This window comes from Bemisia tabaci, chromosome 2, assembly GCF_918797505.1.
Source record: "Bemisia tabaci chromosome 2, PGI_BMITA_v3".
Classification (NCBI taxonomy): domain Eukaryota; kingdom Metazoa; phylum Arthropoda; class Insecta; order Hemiptera; family Aleyrodidae; genus Bemisia; species Bemisia tabaci.
The window spans coordinates 65271927-65295713 of NC_092794.1; the positions used below are offsets into that span (position 1 = coordinate 65271927).

At 35.0% G+C, this 23787-nt stretch overlaps 1 protein-coding gene across 4 annotated transcripts; it reads left to right on the forward strand.

Moving 5' to 3' along the window:
• The first annotated feature begins 2024 nt into the window (after window positions 1-2024).
• Usp7 (Ubiquitin-specific protease 7) lies at window positions 2025-23653 on the forward strand. 4 transcript variants are annotated; one of them, XM_019058233.2, is made up of 21 exons: window positions 2025-2172; window positions 5606-5737; window positions 6305-6480; window positions 7360-7456; window positions 7864-7982; window positions 8325-8468; window positions 9518-10068; window positions 10737-10890; window positions 11392-11586; window positions 11928-12149; window positions 13396-13690; window positions 14506-14630; window positions 16212-16315; window positions 16503-16664; window positions 17388-17544; window positions 18409-18548; window positions 19766-19858; window positions 20687-20810; window positions 22039-22110; window positions 22420-22516; window positions 23075-23653. In XM_019058233.2, exons 2-21 carry the CDS (start codon window positions 5659-5661, stop codon window positions 23173-23175), a joined length of 3207 nt encoding a protein of 1068 aa, XP_018913778.1. In that variant the 5' UTR covers window positions 2025-2172; window positions 5606-5658; the 3' UTR covers window positions 23176-23653. The 4 variants fall into 4 exon arrangements, with proteins under 4 accessions (XP_018913778.1, XP_018913774.1, XP_018913777.1 ...); XM_019058229.2 differs by having other exon boundaries at window positions 2056-2458; XM_019058232.2 differs by lacking the exon at window positions 2025-2172 and adding an exon at window positions 2520-2922.
• The last annotated feature ends 134 nt before the right edge of the window (window positions 23654-23787 follow it).

Genomic DNA, 23787 nt, shown 5'->3' on the forward strand with positions numbered 1-23787 from the left:
TATTGGTTTACCTTTAAAAAAGTAAAGCAGTAGCGAGGATTATGAGTGTCACAATCAGGATGCATGTCTTGCATATTTCATCACTCATGTACATCATTTTCTTGTTATAGCACCATTTGTTGTGCACTTCATTTGTTAAAGCTTAGACTTTTATGAAACAAAAAGATAAATGTTTTGAATATTTCATTCATATGTGCCCTTTTTTCCCCTACTTTTCCTTTAAAGTTGATACTACTTTAAGTAAATAAATCAGAGAAAATTCCTTCAACGGAGTCTTCCTCACCTCAAAAATTGATAGGAACCACAGCAAAGATCAGGAGAATATTCTCATCATAAGTGAGCTGATCATTAAGATTAATCGGTGAATGTAACATCTCATGGAGTTTCATCAATCAAGGTTACCTACTCGATAAAGAGACGTAAGAGTTTTAAATGATAAAGTATGAAAATAAAATGCAATATATCTAAAAAATTGAAACTATTTTTTAATACAAGAATACCTAAAATGTCGATTGAGTCCTCACCTTACATTAAGAACGAAACTATTTTTTCCTCTCTAAATTCTAGTCTGGAGGGGTGAAGAGGTTCCTTGTCTCAATGCAGAACAGAAATAAAAGTTTCATGAGTTGAATTTAATAATTAGGGCAGCAATGGTAACTTTTTCTCAAGGGTGGAGAGTTATGGGCAGGTAGAAAAAAGTCAATATTCTTCAGTAGAGAAGAGGCTCAACTACCCACCAATAATGGGTGAGAATATTTTGATAAAAATAATGAAATTGTTTTGCAGGACCTGCTCAGCAAAGTATAGTTGATGAAAGAAATACAAGGATGCTGCCCCAACACAGTCTTAGCATTGTGTCAGTACTGTATCTACCTATTATTTTTTTGAACACTTCTGTTATAGTTAATTTGACTGAGGAAGAACTTGCTATTTCTCATTTATCAAGTTATGCTTGATTATTCCTTATCCGTCTGTAAAATCACCTTAAAGTTTTATGCCAAGGTATAATTGATAATTTTTTATCGCTAAGAAAAAAATAAAGAGTAAGAAACTTGAGACTCAGCAATCAAGATGTAGTCTATTCGTGAGTCGAGAGTCGACCTTCTCCTATTTAGCTTACAATTGGTACATGCCAATAATCGCAAGGGGAGAACTGAGTTCAACTATAAGATGGGCAGTGTCAATTATTGATGGCTAAAAAGTTGAAAAAGGGTTATCATCGATTATAACATCGTTTGTCTCTGCTCATGTTTTATTTTTTCCTAAGAGAACTAACTGACAGCATCTCTTCATAATTTCATCACTCAGAACTATTAACAGTAGGTAAAATACTCAAAGCAAAATTATGAGGGGCTTGGAGGACAAAATAGATAAGTGCAGCTTTTGCCATCTCAAGAAATACGTGTTTAAAGTTGAAAAATTTCTCGGAGCCTCGTGACAGAGAGAAAAAATAAAAAAATTGAATGAAAATTTTTGAGTTGGATTGTTTAAAAATTGGATTTTAGGCCCTAAAAATTCGTGCTTTATTACCTGAAAAATGAGTAAAATAGTACATGTTAGAGAGTAACTCGTGGGCACTAGATTATGATTACTGTAAATATTTGAAAGATTGAACTTACTAACCCCCCCCCCCCCCCGGATATATGTAAAGGATAAAGTAAAACTATTCTCAAAATTCCAACCAAAAAAAATGGTTCTTGAAAAATGGTACCTATAGGTATACTTAATGAATTTTTCACAGAAGATATTTTAAGACTAGCTTTAATTTAAATCATTAATAATAACTCTTCTTCTCCCAAAAAACTGCTCTTATCCGACTTGTTTTCTAAGCCCCTCAATTTTAGTGTAGTAATTTGTTTAACTAAGTAGAACATAACGAGAGATTTTTAAACTTTTGCAGTGACGGATACTCGTTCTCAGACAGCAAATAAGATTTGAATTTGCCGCGGTTAATGAAAGTGGCGCAGAACGACGAAAAAATAGCATTTTTGCGCAAGCGTCAACGTGTTTACAAATGTAGCGGTGATACGCGTCGGCCATCTTGTTTATTTTGCAGAATCCCCCAATTTTTCCCCGGAAGTCCTGTTATTCTTCGGCATCGGCATTTTGATAATCCTGCGCTCCCCTGAGCGTTTGGTACCCAATTTGTGAATTTATTTGGGGGTACGCAAGGTAAATTTGAACCATTATTAATGTCGGTGGCGGCTATCGTTAATTTTTGGGCGCCCAGTGCGGCAAGCAACGAGGTTGCCCAAGCCCGGTATATTAAACGTAAATTATAGTATGGATCGCCATTCTTACGATTCACTCTCGCGTCGTCGGCGTATGGAATATTTGATGTTTCGTGAACGTCCAGGTTTAGATGAGGACAGAATGAAATCTATTATTAGTGAGCATGAGAATATGATTGCTGATCGTGAGACTCAAAATGACGTGGAGGATATGGACACTCAGGAAGGTAGGAATATTCGGAACTAGGAATGTACAAAATATTTATTTTTTCTTCCTTCCTTGCCTCTAATTCATCTCGCTTTTTTGGCCTAATTTTTCATTAATCCCTAATCACTCTACTTTATCTAGTGCAGTGTCAGAGACTTTTCTACACGTTTTAATTGTTTTTCTTCGACTTTCGTGCCTCTTCCTTAATTACTTAGAGTTTAAAGCTCTTTATTCTCGTGTACAAACCAAAATGCATTTCATCTTGTTCAGAAGTTTTTAGGTTATCTTCAAATTCCTTCTTGAGCCTAGCAGATATCACTGTTATTTAATCTAAAACTCCTCAAAACGTGCTGATTGAACCTTTTTTTAATGTGGGAACTACTTACAAAGTATATTCTCCAAAGTGTCCAGTGAATCATGAATCTTCTGACCTTATTTGCCCGTACGACCCAATCATTGAGGCTATCATCAAATGCTGAGTAGGTAGGCATTGTTCTAATCCTCTTCTCTTATATTGAGTCGTTTGTTTTCATTCTCATTGAGATCCAATTCTTTTATTTACTTAATATAATTTCAGTGTATCCATTTTCCGCATCTCATTTTCCCTTCAGACCTCTTCCATCGTAGCATCTATTGTTGGTCTTATCTTCAAGACTTTACCTGTCCAAGCAAAATATCAAATGCTGGAATTGTCGCATTCTTCATCAGTTCCTCTAAGTTTATTCATTCCTTCCAGTTGCTCTGTTGCTTTATGTAATATAACACATTTGAGTTAAACATTACGTTTTGATAAAGAGAGGAAAGGAAGCCTCTCACTAATTAGTGCCGACCATTCAATCATCACAAACTTCAACTAATCAAAATTATTCATCTACCCAAGAGAGAATATTTTTTACTTTAGGTGCATCTGTTTCGTTTTCTTTAAATGTATTGAATGGAAATTTGTTTGGTCCCAGTTTTCTATGCTCCACAACCGATCATTTGTCAAGTACTGCTTGTTCATACCTTAGACCATGATCCGTTTAACTTTTGAAATTGGTAGGCTATATCATTTCGTGAGGGAAAAATTTCAATCGTTTGCATTAACAGCTGCTACCCTTGAGCGTAATGCCCCTGTTTTCTCACTTCCCTTTTAGCCAATAGTAACAAAGCAGCAATAGTATACAACAAATAGACTGCCGATGGCTCATGGTAATATTTTCAGTCAAGTTAGTTTCCATGAGAGATTTTTAAAGTCCCTCCCATCAGTCCTTTTTTAAAGGATGCCCAGAAAAACTATCAGTATCATTTTTATCAACTATCAGATATTATTTCTCTCCCTTGCTGTTTATCTTGCTCCTTTGTTCAGTTTCAAAAGTTTAGAACGGGATGAGAGCAAAATTCATGAATGTTTTGGACTTTGATAAATCGATGACTTCAATGAAAACAACATTTAAATTGCTGTACACGACATAAACCAACACATTTTATTTTCTGAATCCTACTGTTTTCTGCATGCTCCCGTGTCGAACTATCCTCAAGAGTGGGTTTACCTCACTTAACAATCTATATAAATGAAACTCGTTACACTTTTGTTAATTATACAAATCTTGTGCAGTCCTAGTGAAAGAAGTGCTTTCAACATTCTGATGTTGAACCAAAGATTTTGAGCATTGCTGTATGTACATATCCCCACTGTCTTTCAGATCAAACGAAGCCATGATTTTATCACTCACTGTGAGATAGTTTTTTAGCTGAAAATACTTCGTTCATTCTATCCACCTCATTCTAACTAACTTATTCTTTCTTCCATTACCCTTCATATTAAATGAGAACTTAACAGTATGGTACTTCTTAATTCTATTCTCTATTAGTTTTTGTTTATCTTATATTATTAGAAAATAAGGTCAAATTAAATGTAAGCATTTTGTGCAACCCAGATTGACTTATAGAGAAAAAAAGGAGGTGTTTGCATCTTGAGGTTTGTTTACCCTGTGATGTAGGTCGGTACAACCTGGCCAGAAAAATCCGGGATTCTAAAAATGAAAAATGGACCATAGTGTCCGATTTGTTTACTTAAATCAACTCATGATATAATTTCAAGCACTTATTATAGAATGACTTTTTTCCATAAATCACACCATTTCCAAGAAAATCGATGATAAACATTGCTGTACCGACCTACGTCATCAAAAAAGTTCCAAGATGCCCGAAATGCAAACACCTCCCTTTTTTTCTCTATGAGATTGACTGTGGCAAAGAGAGGTTTGTCAAGTTCTTATAAGTCATGAAATTATCTTAATAGTTTCTAAAATGAAAAATGTTGGTGTGAACTGTTTTTTGGAAAATAATTGGATACATTGACAAATCATTTCTGAAAGCATTAATTTTGATAGAAAATTAGTATCGGTAAGATACACCTAAATGAAATGAAGTCCTAGAATATCCATTAAGTCAATACTCGGTCCAGAAGACCTTTTTCTTCATAATACCAACTATGCTGACAAAAAATTCTAACATCCATCACAGCATACCAGTCCTAACATTTATTGAGGGTGAAATTGCAATACCTTGCACTTGATCTGCAATCACTCGATTTTTTTTTTTTATTATTTTTTAGGGTGACCAATCATTGCAACTAAATTAAAATTGATGTCATTTTTATTTACTTTTTCCATATTTACTTATGCAGCAATTGAGATTTATATTTTCCCAACTTTAGAGGAATAGCATGAAAAAAAAGTCTGGAAGAAAGTAGAACTCATAGATTTTTCATGAGAGACATAGGCACAGCTGAAAAAAAATCTCAGAAGAACTGTGTTTTTCCTACTGGAGTTGTAGTTTGAGTACTTCGGATGAAATTACATGATCACCGGTTATAAGTGAAGTTCAAAACATGATGTTCCTTTGAATTTTTTTTTTTTCTGTTTTAAAAAAAAATAGGTGACCTCATGTTCAAGGTACAACTTGTGTATGTGTAAGGTAAAAAGTTTTCCACGACCTGAAATGGCTTTGGCCACAGGTGCTCCACTCTCCCAAACTTTAGAATATGTCTTTTGTCGATTTCACAGAAAAATGATGAATTGTCACTTAAAGTTTCCATATCTCCTTAGGGCAAAAATAATTCTCATTTATCTGCATCCAGCCTCCTTAAAAATAATGAAAATGGCTCTCATTCTTTTTCCAGTTGATGAGCAAATTGGTACAAATTTGAATTCTCAAGAAAATTATAACTTTGGAATGACTAATGTTGAAAGAAGAATGAACGGAGAACTGATAAATACTATTTCTTCATCCCAGGACGCCGAAATGGCAGAAGGTACGTTTGCTTTCCTCTCTACCGATCAATAAATAATATGAATTGAAATCAATGATGTTTGACTCAAGTCACTCATTATTTTTGCCAACAACACCTGTCACCTAAATACTCAACCTTTATTCTCTCTAAAGAAAGGATTATCAATATGTCTATATGTAGAGCTATATGTACAAAAAAAGTTTATATTAAAACTCATTCAAAATCTGATGCCCTTTGATGTCAGCTTTAAAACCTACCACACTTATTACTCTAGACTGACTTGAATGCATTTACCAGGGATGGAAAGAGGGGGTGGAAATAACAAGGATTTTTAAGGGAGAATTTTACAACCTCCTCTTTGAGTCTTACTTAATGCAGTGCTAAAATCTGTGTGAAGCAATGTCTTAACTATTATATCCTGAAGACTAACTAAATGTAGAAAATTCTGGTGACCTCATACTCATGTTAACATGTTTCTCTAATCCATGCTATTGCAGAAAACAAATGAAAAATCAGACCATTTCCATCTGTTATGATCATCATATTCCTCATTATGTTTATTTATTTATTTTTATGTTTTTCTTGTAGATGAAGCGCGATCTGAAGCAACTTTTAGATTCACTGTGGATAATGTCAGTGAACTCAGGGAATCAAGGCTATCACCTCCCTGCTATGTTCGCAACTTGCCTTGGAAGATAATGGTCATGCAGCGAAGCACGCAAATGCATGAAAAGAATCAGAAATCACTTGGATTTTTCTTACAGGTTTGTTATCTTTTTCCTCTCAGCAGTGTGGGTTTGGCCACGAGGCGAAAATGTGAGATTGCAGGAAAAGATCAGCATTATAAAATTTTCTGCACTCCAGCTCAGGAATGCCATAAATGTCTGATCATGCCCTGGGCAGCCGTGTAAAAATACGGAAGGAGAGACAAATTTTCAAAGATCCAAAGTTGCAAGTTGGAGGGAAAAAGAAGTATCAGGGCGCTTTTTTCAACATTGGTTGGAAATTTTGTGGAAAGCGGATCAGGAAAATATGGAAAAGCGTCTGGCAAGGGTGCAAGGATATGGAAGCTTGGAAGTTTCTGCATCCCTGTCTCTGTCCTTTAAGGTTGCCATATAATTACTTAAGGCAGGCCTCAAGATCGATTCTGGATTTTTTACTTTAATTGAGCACTAGGTAAATGGAAAAAAATAGTACTTATTTTCATAAAGATCATAATGATGATAGTTTGAATAGCTTGCGATTACATTTTATTTTCTCACCCATTCAAGAGTTCTGAGTCGAATGTCTCTTTTGAGTGTGTATCGTGTTGTCTTTGAGATGCTGCAAAGGCAAGGGTTTCCTAAAACCCATGATTATAGTAGTCAAGACCAATCCACATAGGTCAGTCATTCCCGGGGACGAGTTTTGGTACTCTACTGCGCAGTGACGTAGTATTGAGTGCCTGCAATGTATTTCTTATGGGAGCACCCATTGTGACGTAGCATTGAGTGCTGCGAGTTATGGCCAGGCGGGGGAGTGGATTTCAAAAAAGCTGCGCAATGATTGACCTGTGTGGATTGGTCTTGATAGTAGCTCAGCTGTCTGAAAATTTCTAGTCCTAATCTTCATGCATTCTTACTTTATTTACTTATTTTTTCCAGTGTAATGGTGAATCAGAAAATACCTCGTGGAGTTGCTTTGCAGCTGCTGAACTGAAAATCCTTCCACAGAAAGAAGGAGTAGAGCCTATTTCAAGAAGTAAGTATTTAAGGAGGCTCATCTCCTGAATGGATCAATCTTCCAACCCTCTGCAGCTTTTTTCCCCTATCGTTTCCCTGTATCACCAATCTTGCCTGGTTGAAAATAGACTGTGTTTGAATTTAGTGTTTGAACCAAAGTTTGACAAAAACATGACACTTCGTTCAAAACCTGTATTTCTCATGTTTAAGGGATTACCTTAATCCCTGTAATTGTGTCCTCTGACCACTATTCTACAATCTCCAGTCTCTCCCCCTTTAAACAGAAAGGACCCTGCACACTCCTAATGGGGATGTGTACCACGATCGATTTTTAAGTAATTTTTTTTATTGTTTTAAATTTCCTAAATTAATTAATTAATTTCTTATTTTGTTTTACTAATCCTTTTGTTTTCCCCCTCCTTCCAGAAATTCAGCATTTGTTCTTCTCAAAAGAAAATGATTGGGGCTTTAGTCACTTCATGGTCTGGAATGACATGTTAGATCCTGATAAAGGCTATATCAAAGATGACTCGATCACTCTAGAGGTAATGTTTTCTTTTACTTTTACTAAGCCGTACCTTTTTTTCTGACAAATCAACCATATAGTGTTTTATTATGTAAAATTCCTCTTCAGCATTCCTATATCAATGTGTGCGTGAAAATGTTTGGGATTAAACAAATGAGTGCCTGTTTCTATTATGGAATGACATTATTACAAATTAAGTTTATGAATATGAATATTATTTGAATTTGTTTACTCTTCTCATGTTTTAAGATGGTAATAATTTACTCAGCTTGACACCATTCAATCATTGTTCGGTTCGATTCGTCCCTTTTTTAAAGTGTTTAGTAATTTTTTATTTTTTATATTTCTGTCCACTCTGCAGGTTCATGTTGCTGCAGAAGCTCCTCATGGAGTCAGTTGGGACTCAAAGAAACATACTGGTTATGTAGGTCTGAAGAACCAAGGTGCCACTTGCTACATGAACTCTTTACTCCAAACTTTATACTTCACTAATCAGTTGAGAAAGGTAATACATCTTCACATTTCATGTTTGAGAATTGGGCTGTCGCTAGAATTTGTAAATTCCTTGGAAATGGGTGCTCCAATGTAAATTTCAGCAAGATATGAGTTGTAGAGCTTAGAAATGCTCAGAACAGCTTTTTTTTTTTTACTTATAAGATGAGAGGCTTTTTATTGAAGTTATAAGAAGAATGTTTCTCATCGGCCTGAAGCTTATGAAGTTGTTGGCAAATTTATGGTATCAACCACCTTGAACTCAATGCAACATGGCCATTGTGTGATTAAAAGCAAGAATAAAGAATTCAAAAGTGAGGGGGGGGGGGGCGGCAACAACTTTTAACAGCAATAATAGTGTAGAGCATAATTGAGATACATAATCTCTTGATACATTTGCGACCAAACGGTAAATAAACAAATGCAGTTAAAACGACGCATGGTGGCCAATTTTTCTTGTGACATTACGAAATCTGTCGGAGCAAAATTTTTCCATTTGAAACTGGATTGGAATCTTGCAACTTTGAAAGCCCAGTTGACAGCTAAGATTTAATTGAGAGCTAATTGCAGGCATTCTCTCATTTTACGCACGTTCTGAGAATGAATTTAATGCAAATTATGCAATTGTCCCATTGATTTTTAAATTTTTTAAACAATGTTGGTATGATTTGATAGGTTTTCAGATAAAACATGTTAAATTTTAAAAATAGGGGCACTGATACTTTTCAACTGCATGAAAAACGAGGGAAGCTGTAAAAATGGGAAGGCCTGTGTACATCAGAGCAATAATAGTGTCTCATTTGCAAAATAGCAGTGATAATCGCAAGTTGAATACAAAATCAGGGTACCTCTTAAGTGAGGTTGAAGAGCTTAATCTGTTTGAAAATTTTCAGTAAAAAAGAGTTCTCAAAACAGAAAAACCAATTTGAAAAATGGAAAAGCTAGAAACTTCCTGCACTTTTGTTTAAAAATCACATGGTAATTAACTCAGAAACTGTTGTAACCGTCAAATGTTCTATTATCTGAAGGAGAAATTTGAACCGTATTATTTTCATGTTACAGGCTGTTTATAAAATGCCAACTGAAAGTGATGACAGTAGCAAAAGTGTAGCTCTTGCATTACAAAGAGTCTTCCATGAGCTTCAGTTCAGTGATAAACCAGTTGGAACCAAAAAATTGACCAAATCATTTGGCTGGGAGACCCTAGATTCCTTCATGCAACACGATGTACAAGAATTCCTTCGAGTGCTTTTAGATAAACTTGAAAGCAAAATGAAAGGGACATGTGTAGAAGGGACCGTTCCCAAGCTCTTTGAAGGAAAAATGATGTCCTTCATTAAGTGTAAAAATATTGATTACTCTTCAACGAGAGAAGAGACTTATTACGACATTCAGTTGAACATTAAAGGCAAAAAGAACATCACAGAATCTTTTAAAGATTATGTCAATCCCGAAGTCTTGGAGGGCGATAACAAGTACGATGCTGGTGAGCATGGCCTTCAGGATGCGGAGAAAGGAGTTATTTTTGCCACTTTTCCACCTGTCCTTCACTTACACCTCATGCGCTTTCAGTATGACCCAGTCACTGATTGCTCAGTGAAATTTAATGATAGGTAAGATTTTTCATCTTTCTTTCTTGTAAATCTATTCTAAGATTGGGACTTTTTCAGCTGTACAGTTGAATACTGTGCTAAATATAGTATTGAAAATATTTATATTCGTCTTGGACTTGCGAACTGAATCGTCCGATTTGTAACAAGGGAGCAGATCCAGTTTTCCAGCTTTTAGTTAGCCGCAACCCAATGCAAATTCTTAAGGCAGCAATTACACACCATGAGCACATATGTAAAAAATCATTTTGTGCTTGAAAAATTGTGAATGGCTCTTCTTAATTAGTCTTGCCTACCCAGATAGCTCCTAAAATCTAATTTTTAAGTTGGAACCCTTCGCAGGCCATTCCAAGACACAGATCAGGCACATTTACTCATGGAGGAATCTTTCAATTCAATTAAAATCAATTCCAAATTTTTCTAAGTTTCCAATTCAAGGTCATTACTCTCTAAAAATTTCCCTAAATCGCCAGTCTTACCTCACATGTGATGCTCTGCGCAATTTTTGTACCCCTGATTTGAACAAAATATTGTTACAATATATATTTTTGTACTTCAAAATTGTTTACGGATTTGATTTTGCTTTCCTTTACTGTTCAGTTAAAGTCAGAATATTTTTGTAACTTCTTTTTGATCATCATCTAAAAATGATGTCCATTTTCCTATTGCAGGTTTGAATTTACCGAGAAAGTCTCTCTTAACCCTTACCTTCACAAGCCAGAGACTACTCCAGCTGACTACACCTTACATGCTGTGTTAGTTCACAGTGGTGATAATCATGGTGGACATTATGTTGTCTTTATCAATCCTCGTGGTGATGGAAAGGTATTTATCAATATTAATTTTAATGAAAAAGCACTAACAAGAAGCAAACTTCAAATTAAATCATCCGGACCGAAAGAAATTAAAAGTAAAAAAAAATGTGAACAAAGTGTTAGGATTGAAGTAGTTATAATATCATACTGCAGAGACTGTTATGTTAATGTTTGGTGTGCGATGTAACGCAGTAAATCTTGGTTTTTCTATGAGCAAAAAATTTGAATTGATGCCTAGAAAAAAGTAAATATCTTTATAAGGAGTTGATTTCAATAATTTCCATTGCAAATATCGTGTTCTACATGTTTGATGAGAAAACATAAGTTTGTCATACCGTCGCAATTTGCACCTTGTTTAGTGATTCATTAGTGTAAAGTAGTAGTAGCAGCACAAATGTAGTTAATATTATTTATATTTTTCTATTAACGGTTAACTTTTTTAAAAATTTTGGAAGTCAGCATGATTTGTGCGTATAAATATGTTAAATGAACTTGGTTTTGTTTGTTATAGTGGTGTAAGTTTGATGATGATGTTGTGTCGAGCTGTACGAAAAAAGAAGCAATAGAAAACAACTTTGGAGGACATGACGATGACACAATCATGACAGTCAAACATTGTACGAATGCCTACATGTTAGTTTACATCAGAGATTCTGAGTTAAAGAATGTTTTACAAGAAGTTACAGAAGAAGATATTCCACAAGAGGTAAGGAGGACGTTTCCTTGCGATTCTTAATTTTTGTTTATTTTCCTGTCATTAATTTTTTTCTTTTCTTGTTTAATCCTCCCATTGGCAAAATAAATTTGGTGATATCTGTTCAGAAAAAAATAGAGGAAAAAATTAGAAGAGATAGCCTTGAACTTATATTAGTCAAGCATACATGTATGATGAAATGCTTTGAACATGATTTGGAGAAAACCAGTTTGTTGAAGTAAGAAAAAATACGGAAAGAATGTTGTACAGCTAATTAGATTGTAGAGGAAGTATGTTGTAGAGCTAATTGTGAAAAAAATTGCTGAGCACAGCTTGCCATTATTTTGTTTCAGCTTTCGGAGAGGCTTGCAGAAGAGAAACGGTTAGAGCAGATCAGGAGAAAGGAGCGAACTGAAGCTCACTTGTATATGACGATCCAAATATTATTGGAAGACGCTTTTGATGGTCATCAAGGGACCGATCTCTTTGACCCTGAACATGCTCAGTACAGAGTTTTCCGTGTCAAAAGAAATACAACGCTCCAAGATTTTCTAGATCATTTATCTAAGACGCTTGTAAGTATTTTTAAACTATTTATACAAATTCCATTCAATGATGGTTATGCTTGTTATTTGATCAACTGTCAATTGGTCAGTTAGGCTGGTCCCAAAATCGTGCTTTGATGCTTTATTCTTGTTGATCAACTAAAAAAATTAAGATCTGTGCAAACAGCAACTTTCTATGTTGAATATTGAGCGAGATATTGCGCCTTGAAAAACTCGATTTATGATGTCATCCACTGCGGGAGTATGTACCAAGTTATGAACTATCGTGGTGGATGACGCCGAAAACCCGACTTTTCAAAGGACGATATACCCGTTAATATTCAACGTAGAAAGTTGCTGCTTAGACGGATCTTCTTATTTCTAGCTAATCTACAAGAATCAAGCATCAAAACACGATACTGTTTCCAGTGCAACTGGCCTATTGGTAAGAGGAGTTAGTTAATAATTTGTGCCTCCTCACTAAAGTCGGATCCTAAGACAAGGAAATGATTATTCAAACAGAATACTTCCAATCCACTGCTTTTGATGATTTTTGTGCCTTCTTTGTACAGTTTTCCACTTCTATTTTAGCATAATCAGTGATCTGGATGCCGCTGAATACTGTCATGCTAAGAAAAAATATTGTACAAGCCTCCATGTTTCCTTTGACAAATCTCAAATCCTAGGAAATTTTAGTCGTAAGAGAGAAAAAATAAAATAAAAAAGTGATACAAAGATTACTGTGGGTACTAATCAAGTCTTGTAATTTTTTCATTCCTATCTTACAAGAAATTTTAATCCCCTCCCCCCATGGTATGCTGGAAAGTGATTCCTTATTTCTCAAGAAGAAAGCATTAAAACTCCCCACTGATTTTTAAGATGAAGTCAGAAAATGTATGGCAACCTAGAAAATTGAGGGAATTCAATAGCAAATGTCGGGGAATTTTGCTAGCAGCGTTTGTATTAAGTTAGTTCAAGTCGTTCAAAGGAGAAAAATTGTAAATGAAAATTTTATTTAAATACTAAGGAAAGTAAGGGATTCCAAAAATGTTTGACTCATAGAAAAGTAAAAATAGTCGAAGAAAAGTCTGGGAATCGGAAAGTGAAGAAATTATGGAAACCCTGAGATTGTTCTTTTTTGTTCATCATTTCGTTTTATTTGTCTCTGTTCCATTCCTCTTTCCTGAATATAATAGATTTTTTTCCTGACTTGCAAGTATTTAACGTTTACAGTGTTGATTTAATTTCATTGATTTTGCTATCATTATTTTCACAGAAATATCCCCTCGAACAAATTCGACCTTGGCCTCTCAATTACCGTACTAATCAAACCTGCAGACCAAACCTTATCGAACTGGAGCATGACTTGCATCGTCTTGTTGTAGAATTATCAGAGAACCAAAGTCCATGGAATATTTTCCTTGAAGTTGTTCCTCCTGATTCAGGCCTGACATCTCTTCCGCCCTACAACAAGGATGAGGACGTTTTGTTGTTCTTTAAACTTTACGACCCTAAGCTGATGAAAATATTCTACTGTGGTCATTATTACGTACCAGTTTCTCAAAAAATGCGTAAGTTCCATTATCAATCTTCACTCACCTCTTTTTCCTACGTATAGCTATCACTGATTGAAAACTGCGTAGTAATGGAAACGTCATCAATTTTGAACATTTTATCACTTTATTATATGGAAAAAAAAAACGACAACAGTTATACCTTGATTGATTGCATCAAAAAATGATTGATTAGTCAGCTTATTTTATTAGTTATTATTAGTTAGATTATTCTGTTCCCCCAAAGAGACATTTCTTTTAAAATCACACCAAAATTTTAAAAGCTATTTACCAGGAAGCCTAATTTTTAGCTGCCCCTTGCGATTTTTAGAAGGGAGATTTTTTACGATAACCCAAGAAACCATGCAAAGAGAAATAGAAATTTAGGCTGAAGTAATTTTTAGATGCCATGAGGCGCTTCCGCAGAACATCCCTTACTTCTAGGGGTCTGATCCTGATTTTTTAGGAACGTGGTGAAGTTAAATCACGGAAACAGATTCTGAAGAGCAAAGTTAAAATTTCTGGTAACATATTGTTAAATATCCCGATCATTGTCATGCTGTATTTTGAATTGATGGATGGTTTTTTAGAACATTTGAGTTTCTCCCTCTTTCTCATCAAGTTGTGTTCTACGTTAAGCAAAGTTTCGGCCTATTCTGACATTTTTTCCGCCTATTGAATTTCCTTACAATAATACAAATAGTTCACAGCTAACTTTTCTCACTAATGGAATACTTGTCCATAATTTTCATCGGCCAAAAGCTTCTGATATAAGCTTTATATGTCTTCTCTCTCTTGTTCTCTCACCTAATTTTTATTACTTCTGTTTTCAGATGACTTAATTCCAATTTTAAATGAAAGAGCCGGTTTCCCTCCAAATACAGAACTGCATATCTATGAAGAAGTGAAACCTAGTCTTCTGGAACCTATTACTAATTTTGATGCTCCGTTAGAAAAGGTGAATTCACTATTTACATATTATGGTTTTTGTTTTGTGTTTGAAAATCTGCTTTTAAGCCGTCGTTAAAAAATTTATCGCTTAAGTACCAAGTTCAATCACTGAACATTAATTTCCGGGCAAGACATTTCACAACAATGGACCACTAGACAAGGTACGAATTTAAGCGATCTGATACATGTTTCTTAACCAGAATTTCACGTGGAAAACGATTCACACAACGAAAATTATGGAAACCAACTCCTAACAAAGATATTAACGTTTTTATTTCACATTGGTTACGAGGAATTTGAACTGCCCGCTCACAAGAAACTCAAAACTCTACGTGAATCAAATCGCCCACTACAACGGTTTCAGCAAGCTTCTCAATCGAGCAATGTTCATTTCCCATCATGTGTTGTTCAAACTATTAGCAATTTGCTATAACTGAGCCAAAGCGTCAAGATTAAGGTTGCCAGATTTTTATATCGCAGAGACTGTCATGATAACGTTTAGCGCGCGATGTGAATCACGTAGAGCATTGTGTTTTCATGAGCGGGTGGTTTGAATTCACGCATTAAGAATCATAAAATATCTTCGTAAGGAGTTAATTTCGGTAATTTTCGTTGTGTGCATCGTGTTTTACGTAAAATTTTGGTTAAGAAACATGTATCAGAATGCTGAAATTCGTACCTTATCTAGTGGTCCATTATGACAACCTAACTCGAGGGTTGTTTTCACAAGTCTTAATTTGTATAATGCACTGCAATTGATCGCAAAGTGAGAAGTAAAAATGAACAAATTGAGATAAAAACGAAGGTAGACTTTGCAAAATGGGAAAAAACCAAGTTTAAAGGTTATTTATTCCAGTTGGGACCAACAATTGTATTGGTTTAGGTGGGTTTCTGATTTACGCGATTCCGAGTTATCCGGGTTTTTTAGCATTGTGGTAAATGGGAGACAGCCGGGACTGGACGATTGTGCCGGCTTCCGCGGGTTTCTGACTTATACAGGCAAAATTTCCCTATCACACAATCATGATCGTTCTGGCCACTGCATAAAGAATGGAAAAGCCAGCCTGCAATTGCATTATAATCATGGAAAAATTTGAGTGTTTCTTGTTGAATCATGTCAATTTTTGACTGAAGGACACAGCTTTGAAAATTTTGGAAAAAGAAGGGTTTTTAAAATGAGATGGCTGGTTGGAATAGAGGGAAAGCTAAGAACTTTCTACACCCCTGCAGTGGATCTCATTCTTTAATTATGGAACTAAAATTAACACACTGGCTGCTAAGGGCTTGACTCTTGGGGCTTTTATGGAGTAATGTTAGCCGCATGCCCGTAATATTTTCAGTGAACATTTTTTTTGTTCTGTCAGCGTCGTTGGCCAAATGTTTCCATGCATCCATTTGTAAGGCCAGGGATCAACAGCGCTGCAAAAATGCAATTTTCGCTCATTACTGATTGCCAAGATCATTTCGCAGGAATGGAGCCCAAGGTTCCTTACGCTTGCAAGAAAAGTCAAATGTTAGACATTGTCGGTCACCAAGTTTACCAAATTGAATTTAAAGTCCTTAAATTTTTTATAATTTCTTTTTTCAGGTTCTTGAAGAGCTCATGGACGGAGATATCATTGTATTTCAAAAGAAAGAACCCCCTGCTGTGGAGGCGCAGTATAAATTGAAAACTCCCGGAGAATATTTTAAGTGAGTCCTATTTTGTCTCTACCCCATCTAATATTGTGCAAACATTCTAACAAAAATTTCAGTTGCAGTATTCAAGTATTTGTAAAAAATTTCTTGATTTTGCAGTCATTTGGAAAATCGCTTGTTAATTTTTTTTATTTTTTTTTGGCTTGTTTCAAATATCACGTTTTCCTCCCTTTTTTTGCAGAGATTTCCGTGTTGAAGTGACCTTCTGTGATAAATCAATCCCTAATGACCCTGGTTTCACTATTCAATTGTGGATGAGGACAACATATGAGGAGATGGTAGAAGAAGTCGCACGCAGAGTTGGTGTTGACAAGCATCGGTTGCAATTCTTCAAATGTCAAGGGTAAGTTAGTTTATTACAATAGAAACCATTTCAGCTTTACTAAGAAACCTGAAAAAGTAAAACATTCTTTGGTCGATTTTGGACTTTCAGGTCCTCATCTCAGCTGAAATTCTCAGCAGAAAATTTCAACATTTTGCACTGTCAAAGCACCTGGCTAAAGGATGCAGAAATTTTAAGCCAGCAGTTCCCATGGCCATGGAACTTTAAAAGTATGACATTAAATGGAAAATTTCAATTAAAAAAAGATTAAATTTTTTCTTTAATCCCCTTGTGATGTTTTTCTGTTCTGGAAAAAGAAAAGAAAAAAAATGGCAATTAAAATAAATGAGGCGAATGATATCATTGCAAATCTACATCAACGGGACACTTATTATTTTATCCATTATTAGACTGTAATTGAGTGTGTTTCTCCCGAGTGATCGACAATGCTCTCCTTTAAAACCTAATTTGACACAGAATACGTTCACTATCATCACCATCTAAGGAGAACGAGCATTTCAAAGTTTTAAACTTGCAATGCTGTCGTATGTGCAGGAATTCATCTAGGACATTGACATTTTTGGGAATTGCACCTCAATAAGAAATATAATAAGTTGACTTTCAAACATTTTTTCGATTTTGAATATATCCCTATGAAATAGATCTCATTAGGCTGGTTTGAATTTTTGACATTTTATTCTTAATATGATTTTCTTTTACCTATTGCCTCTTTCTCTGTTTCAGTTACAAGGATATGCCTGGCAATGCTCTTCAGTATGACTTTGCAGGAACTTTAAAAGATCTCGTATTCTCCAAGCCGCCGGCAAAATCACCCAAAAAAATATTTTATCAGCAATTGTCTATACCTCTGAATGAGCTGGAAAATAAAAAACAGTTCAAGGTACGATCAACAAATAGCAGAAATAATCCATTAATTAACAGTGGTTTTTGTGCAACCTCTCATTATTGTTTTTGCATCCTTGTTTTTTGGTGCAAACGTTTCAAATTAGCTCTATTGTAGACACTCTCTGTAATAATAAAACAAAAGGATTATGGAATCGAAGACTCAGTCAAATTTATACTAATCAAGCACCATATTTTTTATGGATTACATGAATTACACAACTGTAACTTATACTAACTTATCCATGGCAAAGTTGTTCTACATTATTTCCACTCAAATGACATTGTGCACAATTGAAAGTAGCAAGATCCTGTTCTAAAAATGTTGGCGTCTAATCCAAAGAGTCCTTTAAAAAAACAAATCTGTTCCAAATGTTTCCACCCATAGGGTTACGTATGCACCTGCAGGTGAGCTGCACTTTTGCCAGATCCGACAAGCTTAAAATAGGGGTGTGGCTTACCTATGATGCTTGAAGAATTTGCATCCTTTCTAGGTGCTCCAAAGTACGACTTAGCATTCCTGGTCGGTTCTGTGCGATGCTCGAGAATGTTAACGTGAGAACAACTGAGAGCACTTGTTGACCTTGTCTCTGCCAGTGATGGGAATTTTTAGAAGAGAGGATGCAGTTACAAACTCTACCAATGACAAAATGGAAGTCAGTTAAGGCGGTGTTGTCAAGTGATGGCAAGAAGGTTAACGCATTACTTAGCCAATTTTTTTCTATTTTTGGGAGGGGGAGGTTGGTCCCTAAAAATCTGGGATGCTACTTATCTGCAGGCTCCTGCGGTATATCTTTACTTTCATTGTCTATTTAATAGCCTTTTTACTAAAGCTATATTAATTCTAATTTTGTTGTTTTAGGTCTCATGGGTAGGCCCTAAATACAAAGAAGAAAAGGAGCTAACTCTGTATGTCAACAAAACAGGGACCGTTCAAGATTTGCTCGATGAAGCTTTGAAAGTAGTCGAGTTAAATCCAGAAGTTGGGTCTGGTAAATTAAGGTATGTTGTATTTGTGTGCAACCCTCTTCTTTAAAATATACTTTGGAAGCCTGGTATGCGTAACATTAATACCAACTTTCTGAATTCGATTTTTTATCAGAATATTATGAATATTGCATGTGTTAGAAACACATGGCGATCCAGAATTCTTACAAACAAGCAGAATTGAAATTTTCTCATCACTAAGTTTTGGGATCAAGTCTCAAAAGAGAGTTGTTCATCTATCTCAAACTTCATTGCATGTGTACAATTCAGAATGTCCTAATGAGTCTTAAATGAAGCTGTCCTTAAGGAGTGATCTTTCTACCAACAGCCCTTTACTTCCTTACTCATGCAGCATAGCCAATGAATGTCTTTTCCAAAAATCAGGATGAATCTACCCCAAAATCAATAATTGAATGCATTTCGTCCACAATTTATCATTAAAAAAAAAACTTGCCTGTAACTTTTTGTCCAAGAATCTCTATATGACAATCCGTATTAGTTCTTTCCATTCAATACCCTCAATGCTTGTCACCAGGGGGTGGCTCAGTCAGTTATGCTTTACTTTGATACCAAGCGTGCTTTATGAAAAAATTACTTTTCCTCAAACTTTTAGCCGAGAAGCTCCAAAGTTATCCATAATATTGATTAGGGAAAATTTTACCCTTTTCCTTTTTTCGCCTCCACTTTCGAAAATTAGAACTTGCTCCAGTTTCTTTTCACTGAAAGATATTTCAAAAGGCTCAACAAATACAACTAAAACATTTTAATACAAATATTTAAGATCATTTGAGGAAAGAGGGATCAATGCAAAATCATGAGAAGGTTAAAAAAAATAGGTTAGTTTGTAGGTTTGGTATCATTTAAGCAAAGAATTCTGACGCAAATAACTGGGCTGAGAAACGCATGAATAGAAGTTCACATATGTATTATATGAAGAAATGTCTAAAGGGCTATCACTCTCATTTTATGCCCTCAAAGTGGTACTTACATCCGATTTTGGAGGTCCAAAGCTTACATTTTATAGATTGCAGTGGTTTCAGTCTATTTTCACCTCCACAAAATACACTGAAAATTATTTCCATTTCTGATATAATTTTTTTCTGTCCATCAAACTTTTTAGTGAATAATCAAAGTGTTTCAAGTCTGTAAATATTTACCATTAAACTTGGAGCCATTTGCTTCCATTAAACTTGGAAAAATTCTTTATTGACTTTATTTGTGTTTGCTTTTAGGTTAGTGGAAATAGTTACAAATAGGATTCAACCTGGTCCACCAGAAGACACCCCAATAGAAAACCTAGTTATGAATCAGGCCAAAAATTATAGGTATGTTATTTTTGTCTATCACCTTGCTAATTTTTTTAATTCTTTACTTAAGGTAAATTTATAAGTAAAGAGGGTTGCAAAAGAAGTGCTCATTAATCATGGACGAGTTTGTTTCTCTAATTTGCCTCATCTGGACATGTAGATAGCAATACGATGGTCTTAACTAAGCTGTCGTTTGTCCAGATAGCTGCTGCTTGGAGAAACAAGCATACCTGGACTACTATGGGCCCTTATTCGGGAACCCTCCTTAATTCTGCCTCAATCATCATGTGCCCAGGTTCTGGAACTTAGGGTCACCTTAAATTTAGACCTGAGGCAAAGCACTGCAGAAAGGAATTTAAAATCAAGTGGGTGCCCATCACTTGAAAGATTATTCAGACAAACCTTTTCTCCAATTTGGTCATCAAGTTGGTTCATCAATTATTAAGTTGATACTATTGCCATTTTGCCTGCAGAATTACCTTTGGATCGGTTTTTGTTCTAATGCAATTGTGATACTTCCATAAAAACACACCATTACTTCTCCAAGGGGACTAATTTAATTTTCAAGAAATTTTAATATGCTCATTGTTTTTCTCGTGCCAAAAACTGTTGAAACCAACTATTAAGGGGCCAGTCCTTCCTGGGCTGAACTGGTCCGTTACATCAAAAATCAGAATTCTTCAAAATTAAAATAGTCCAAGCTCTAAACTATGACTGAAGTTAATGTCACGGTAATCCATGTCAGCAAGAATCTAAAGAACCATTGATGGAGGTGAGTTTTATTCATTATCTGAAACTTTCTCATAATATAGAGAATATACAACTGTTTTCTCCCTATGTTTTCAGGATCGAAGAAATATTGCGTGAAGAACTTAATCTTGCTGAAGATGAGATGTTGATACCTGTTGCGCATTTTTGTAAAGATGTTTTCTCTGTCTTCGGTATACCTTTCTTCTTAAAAGTCAAACAGGTGAGTTTTCAAAAGAACTTGAAATAAAAAATAAATGTATAATAAATGGAAATAAAATGAGACTTGCTTAGAATGTGTCTCCATTTGATGAACGTGAAATAAGTGGTTAAGAATACAAGGGGGTTTTGCTGTAAATGGTTTTTTTTTTCTATTTTCGCCTGACTGAATGAAAATATTTGGTTTTATCCCATTGGGCCAGGCAATTTTGTATCATGTGTGAGAGACAATGCCCCCTTAAGATGAGAAATAATATTATCTTGAAAAAAAAAATGTCAAGCTCGACCCTTTATCTTCCTAAAGTCTTCATATATTTCATCTCGGTAGAAATTCTCTCTCCCCTCCCCTGATTTTTTGTGTCTTTGATCTCGCCTAGAAAAACGATAAATTTAGCTGTGCTTTCGCCCTGATTCAGGGAGGTGCATTTGGAGGTCATGTAATGCTGTTTCAAAGTAAACTGAACGGTTTTCAGCTTTTAAGTCTCTTGCTTTCAGTGGCATATGTGCACCTTTTTTTTCTTCTTTTTTTGCTTCAAAAGCAGGAGGAAACCGCACTCTGGCATCTACTGTTCGCATGTGCCAGGAAGGGAGCGTCAAAAATCCCACCCATTGGCAACTGCAAGCGACTGACAGGGGGAGCGACCGGGCCACCGGAGCATCCTAACATGCACGCTAATGACTTAATGAAAATGAATCATGAAAATGAAACTCGATGGCATATTTCATTAAATTCATAAAAATAAATTTTTTTGCAGCCATAGTTGTTATAATCACAGTGTTGTCTCAGCCACAATCCACAGTTGAACTGTTATTTTGCGCTAGGGCCCTAGCGCCAAAATCCAAGTTTGGAGAATATAGGAAAAAATTGTGCCGTGCAGCTTGCGTTCAATCTTTCGAGCCCAGTTTCAACAGGCCTTTTTGAGACTTGCAAATTTTTGTGCTTTAAAGATTTAGCGCAAGCCAAATGGCACAGTTTTTCCTGTTTTTCTCAATTCTTGAATTTTGGCGCTTAGGCCCGTAAGATCAATGTAGGTTCAGATGTTACAGCTGTTGATTGCAACCCCACTGCTAGTGAGAAGTATTATGATTTTTACGCCTCGAATAAATCGTATGTATTTCTTGCTAAGTTTTACAAAATATACGTTCAATTTTTGTGGGCCCTGCAACAGCTCTGAAATCTCAGAATCTTTTCCTTGCAAGTTGATTTAATTGTCTTTATTTTTTGTTTCCAGGGAGAATCGTTTAGTAGGATAAAAGATAGACTAATCAAGAAACTAGGAATTCCAGAGAAGGAGTTTGAAAAGGTTTGTGCCACAATAATAAAATCACTTCCATCATTCTGATTTGTGCATTTCCCCCTTAACTATTTTCTAGCATATCATCAGAACTGTACCCTGCAAAATTTCTGAAATAGGCAGAATGGAATCAAGTGTGAGGGGGAAAAAGTTTTCTTTTATTTTAAAAGAAAACTTAACATCTTGTAGAAATTCCAAATTTTAGGACTTTTAAAAGTCATGAAGGTCGTATTTTTGAAACAGAAAACTTCTTATCACTCTCCCTCATTTTGCAGTCTGTTTTATTGTGTTGTAATTTTTTCTCCCTTTTTTTTCCAGTTTAAATTTATGATCGTTTCCCAAGGCATACCAGAATGCATAGAAGATTTGGAAACAACTATCAATTTGAACGAATGGAGACACCCCATCGTCGGAGGTAAGTTTTCTACCAATCATTTTTTCAATTCCATGATTTATGATCTATGAATCACCTTTTACAAAGCTCTGTTCCAAATATTTCGATGCAAATGGAAGTAGTGCAAGATATCAGAGTTTCTGAGGTTATCTTGAATCGACTGAATTCATTATGAATTATTCACGCTAATAACTCAATGATGTAAATTTCTACTATGCTCTGAAATAATTTTTGTAATGAGAACATGTCTTGCATTATTTAATGAACCAATGGACGAAGTAAAGAAGTAAATTTTTGACCAAATGAATTCAATGAGGGTTTGTTAGAGAGCTAATGAAATACGTTTCTACAATTTTTATTTTAATACCTTTGGCAATTTCTCAAAAGAGGCTAACCCTAGTGTTAATGGGACAGTCTTTGCTCTCTTCCCAGTTGCAACCCTCATCATTGAAACATAGTTTGCTAAAAACTGTCTTTTTAGACAAGCTCAGATTTTTCTCTCCTGACTGCTTTATTTTAGTCGGTAAAATATTTCTGGTCTCTTACTAAAGGTGCATTTATTTTTTCTTTCATTTTTAGGGAACATAAGCACTAAGGCTTGGCTGGGTCTAGAACACAACAAGGCACCGAAGCGCTCGCGATTCAACTATTTAGAAAAGGCTATAAAGATTTACAATTGAAAGTTAAAAAATATTTATGTTGATGTTAAAAAAAAATTCTACAAAAATTTTAAAAAATAGCAGGATCAATTGTTTGCAGAAAATTAAAGCTAGCGTGAGAAGCTATTGTGTTTGGAATAGAGAATTAATTCGCCGACTAACACTTGCATTTTATTTCGTTTTGACTTTCTTTTTCTCAGAATCAGTATAATAATTTTTTTATTTATTTATTTTTTAATTTTGAATCAGTTTTTACTTTTGCGACCCCGCTTAGTTTAAAATCCAGTTTTGCTTTTTTCACTAAATCACAGAATCATCTTGAGTAATGAGAGGTATGCATAGGACGAAATCAAAACGTCGGACTATCTGAATTATTGTGGAATCGATTTTATCAGTCTGTATTCAAGATTTACAAGTGAACTATTAAAGAAAGATATTAAAGTATGTTTTACTGTATCTATATTATTTATAAATATATAAATACTTTCTTTTTAATGAATTTGATCTTAATTTTTAATATGTCTTTTTTTTAATAACACATTGTATGTAAATATTAATTCAAATATAATAATTGTTCTAAAATTGGCACTCATAAATTTTTTCAAGATAAATAGTTTAAATAAATAGCTTAGA

Coding starts and splice junctions, on each gene's coding strand:
- Usp7 (XM_019058229.2), top strand. CDS start 2,284: ATGGATCGCCATTCTTACGATTCACTCTCGCGTCGTCGGCGTATGGAA. Junction 13,691..14,505: donor ACCAGTTTCTCAAAAAATGC/GTAAGTTCCATT, acceptor TTCTGTTTTCAG/ATGACTTAATTCCAATTTTA. Junction 20,811..22,038: donor TCTTCTTAAAAGTCAAACAG/GTGAGTTTTCAA, acceptor TTTTGTTTCCAG/GGAGAATCGTTTAGTAGGAT.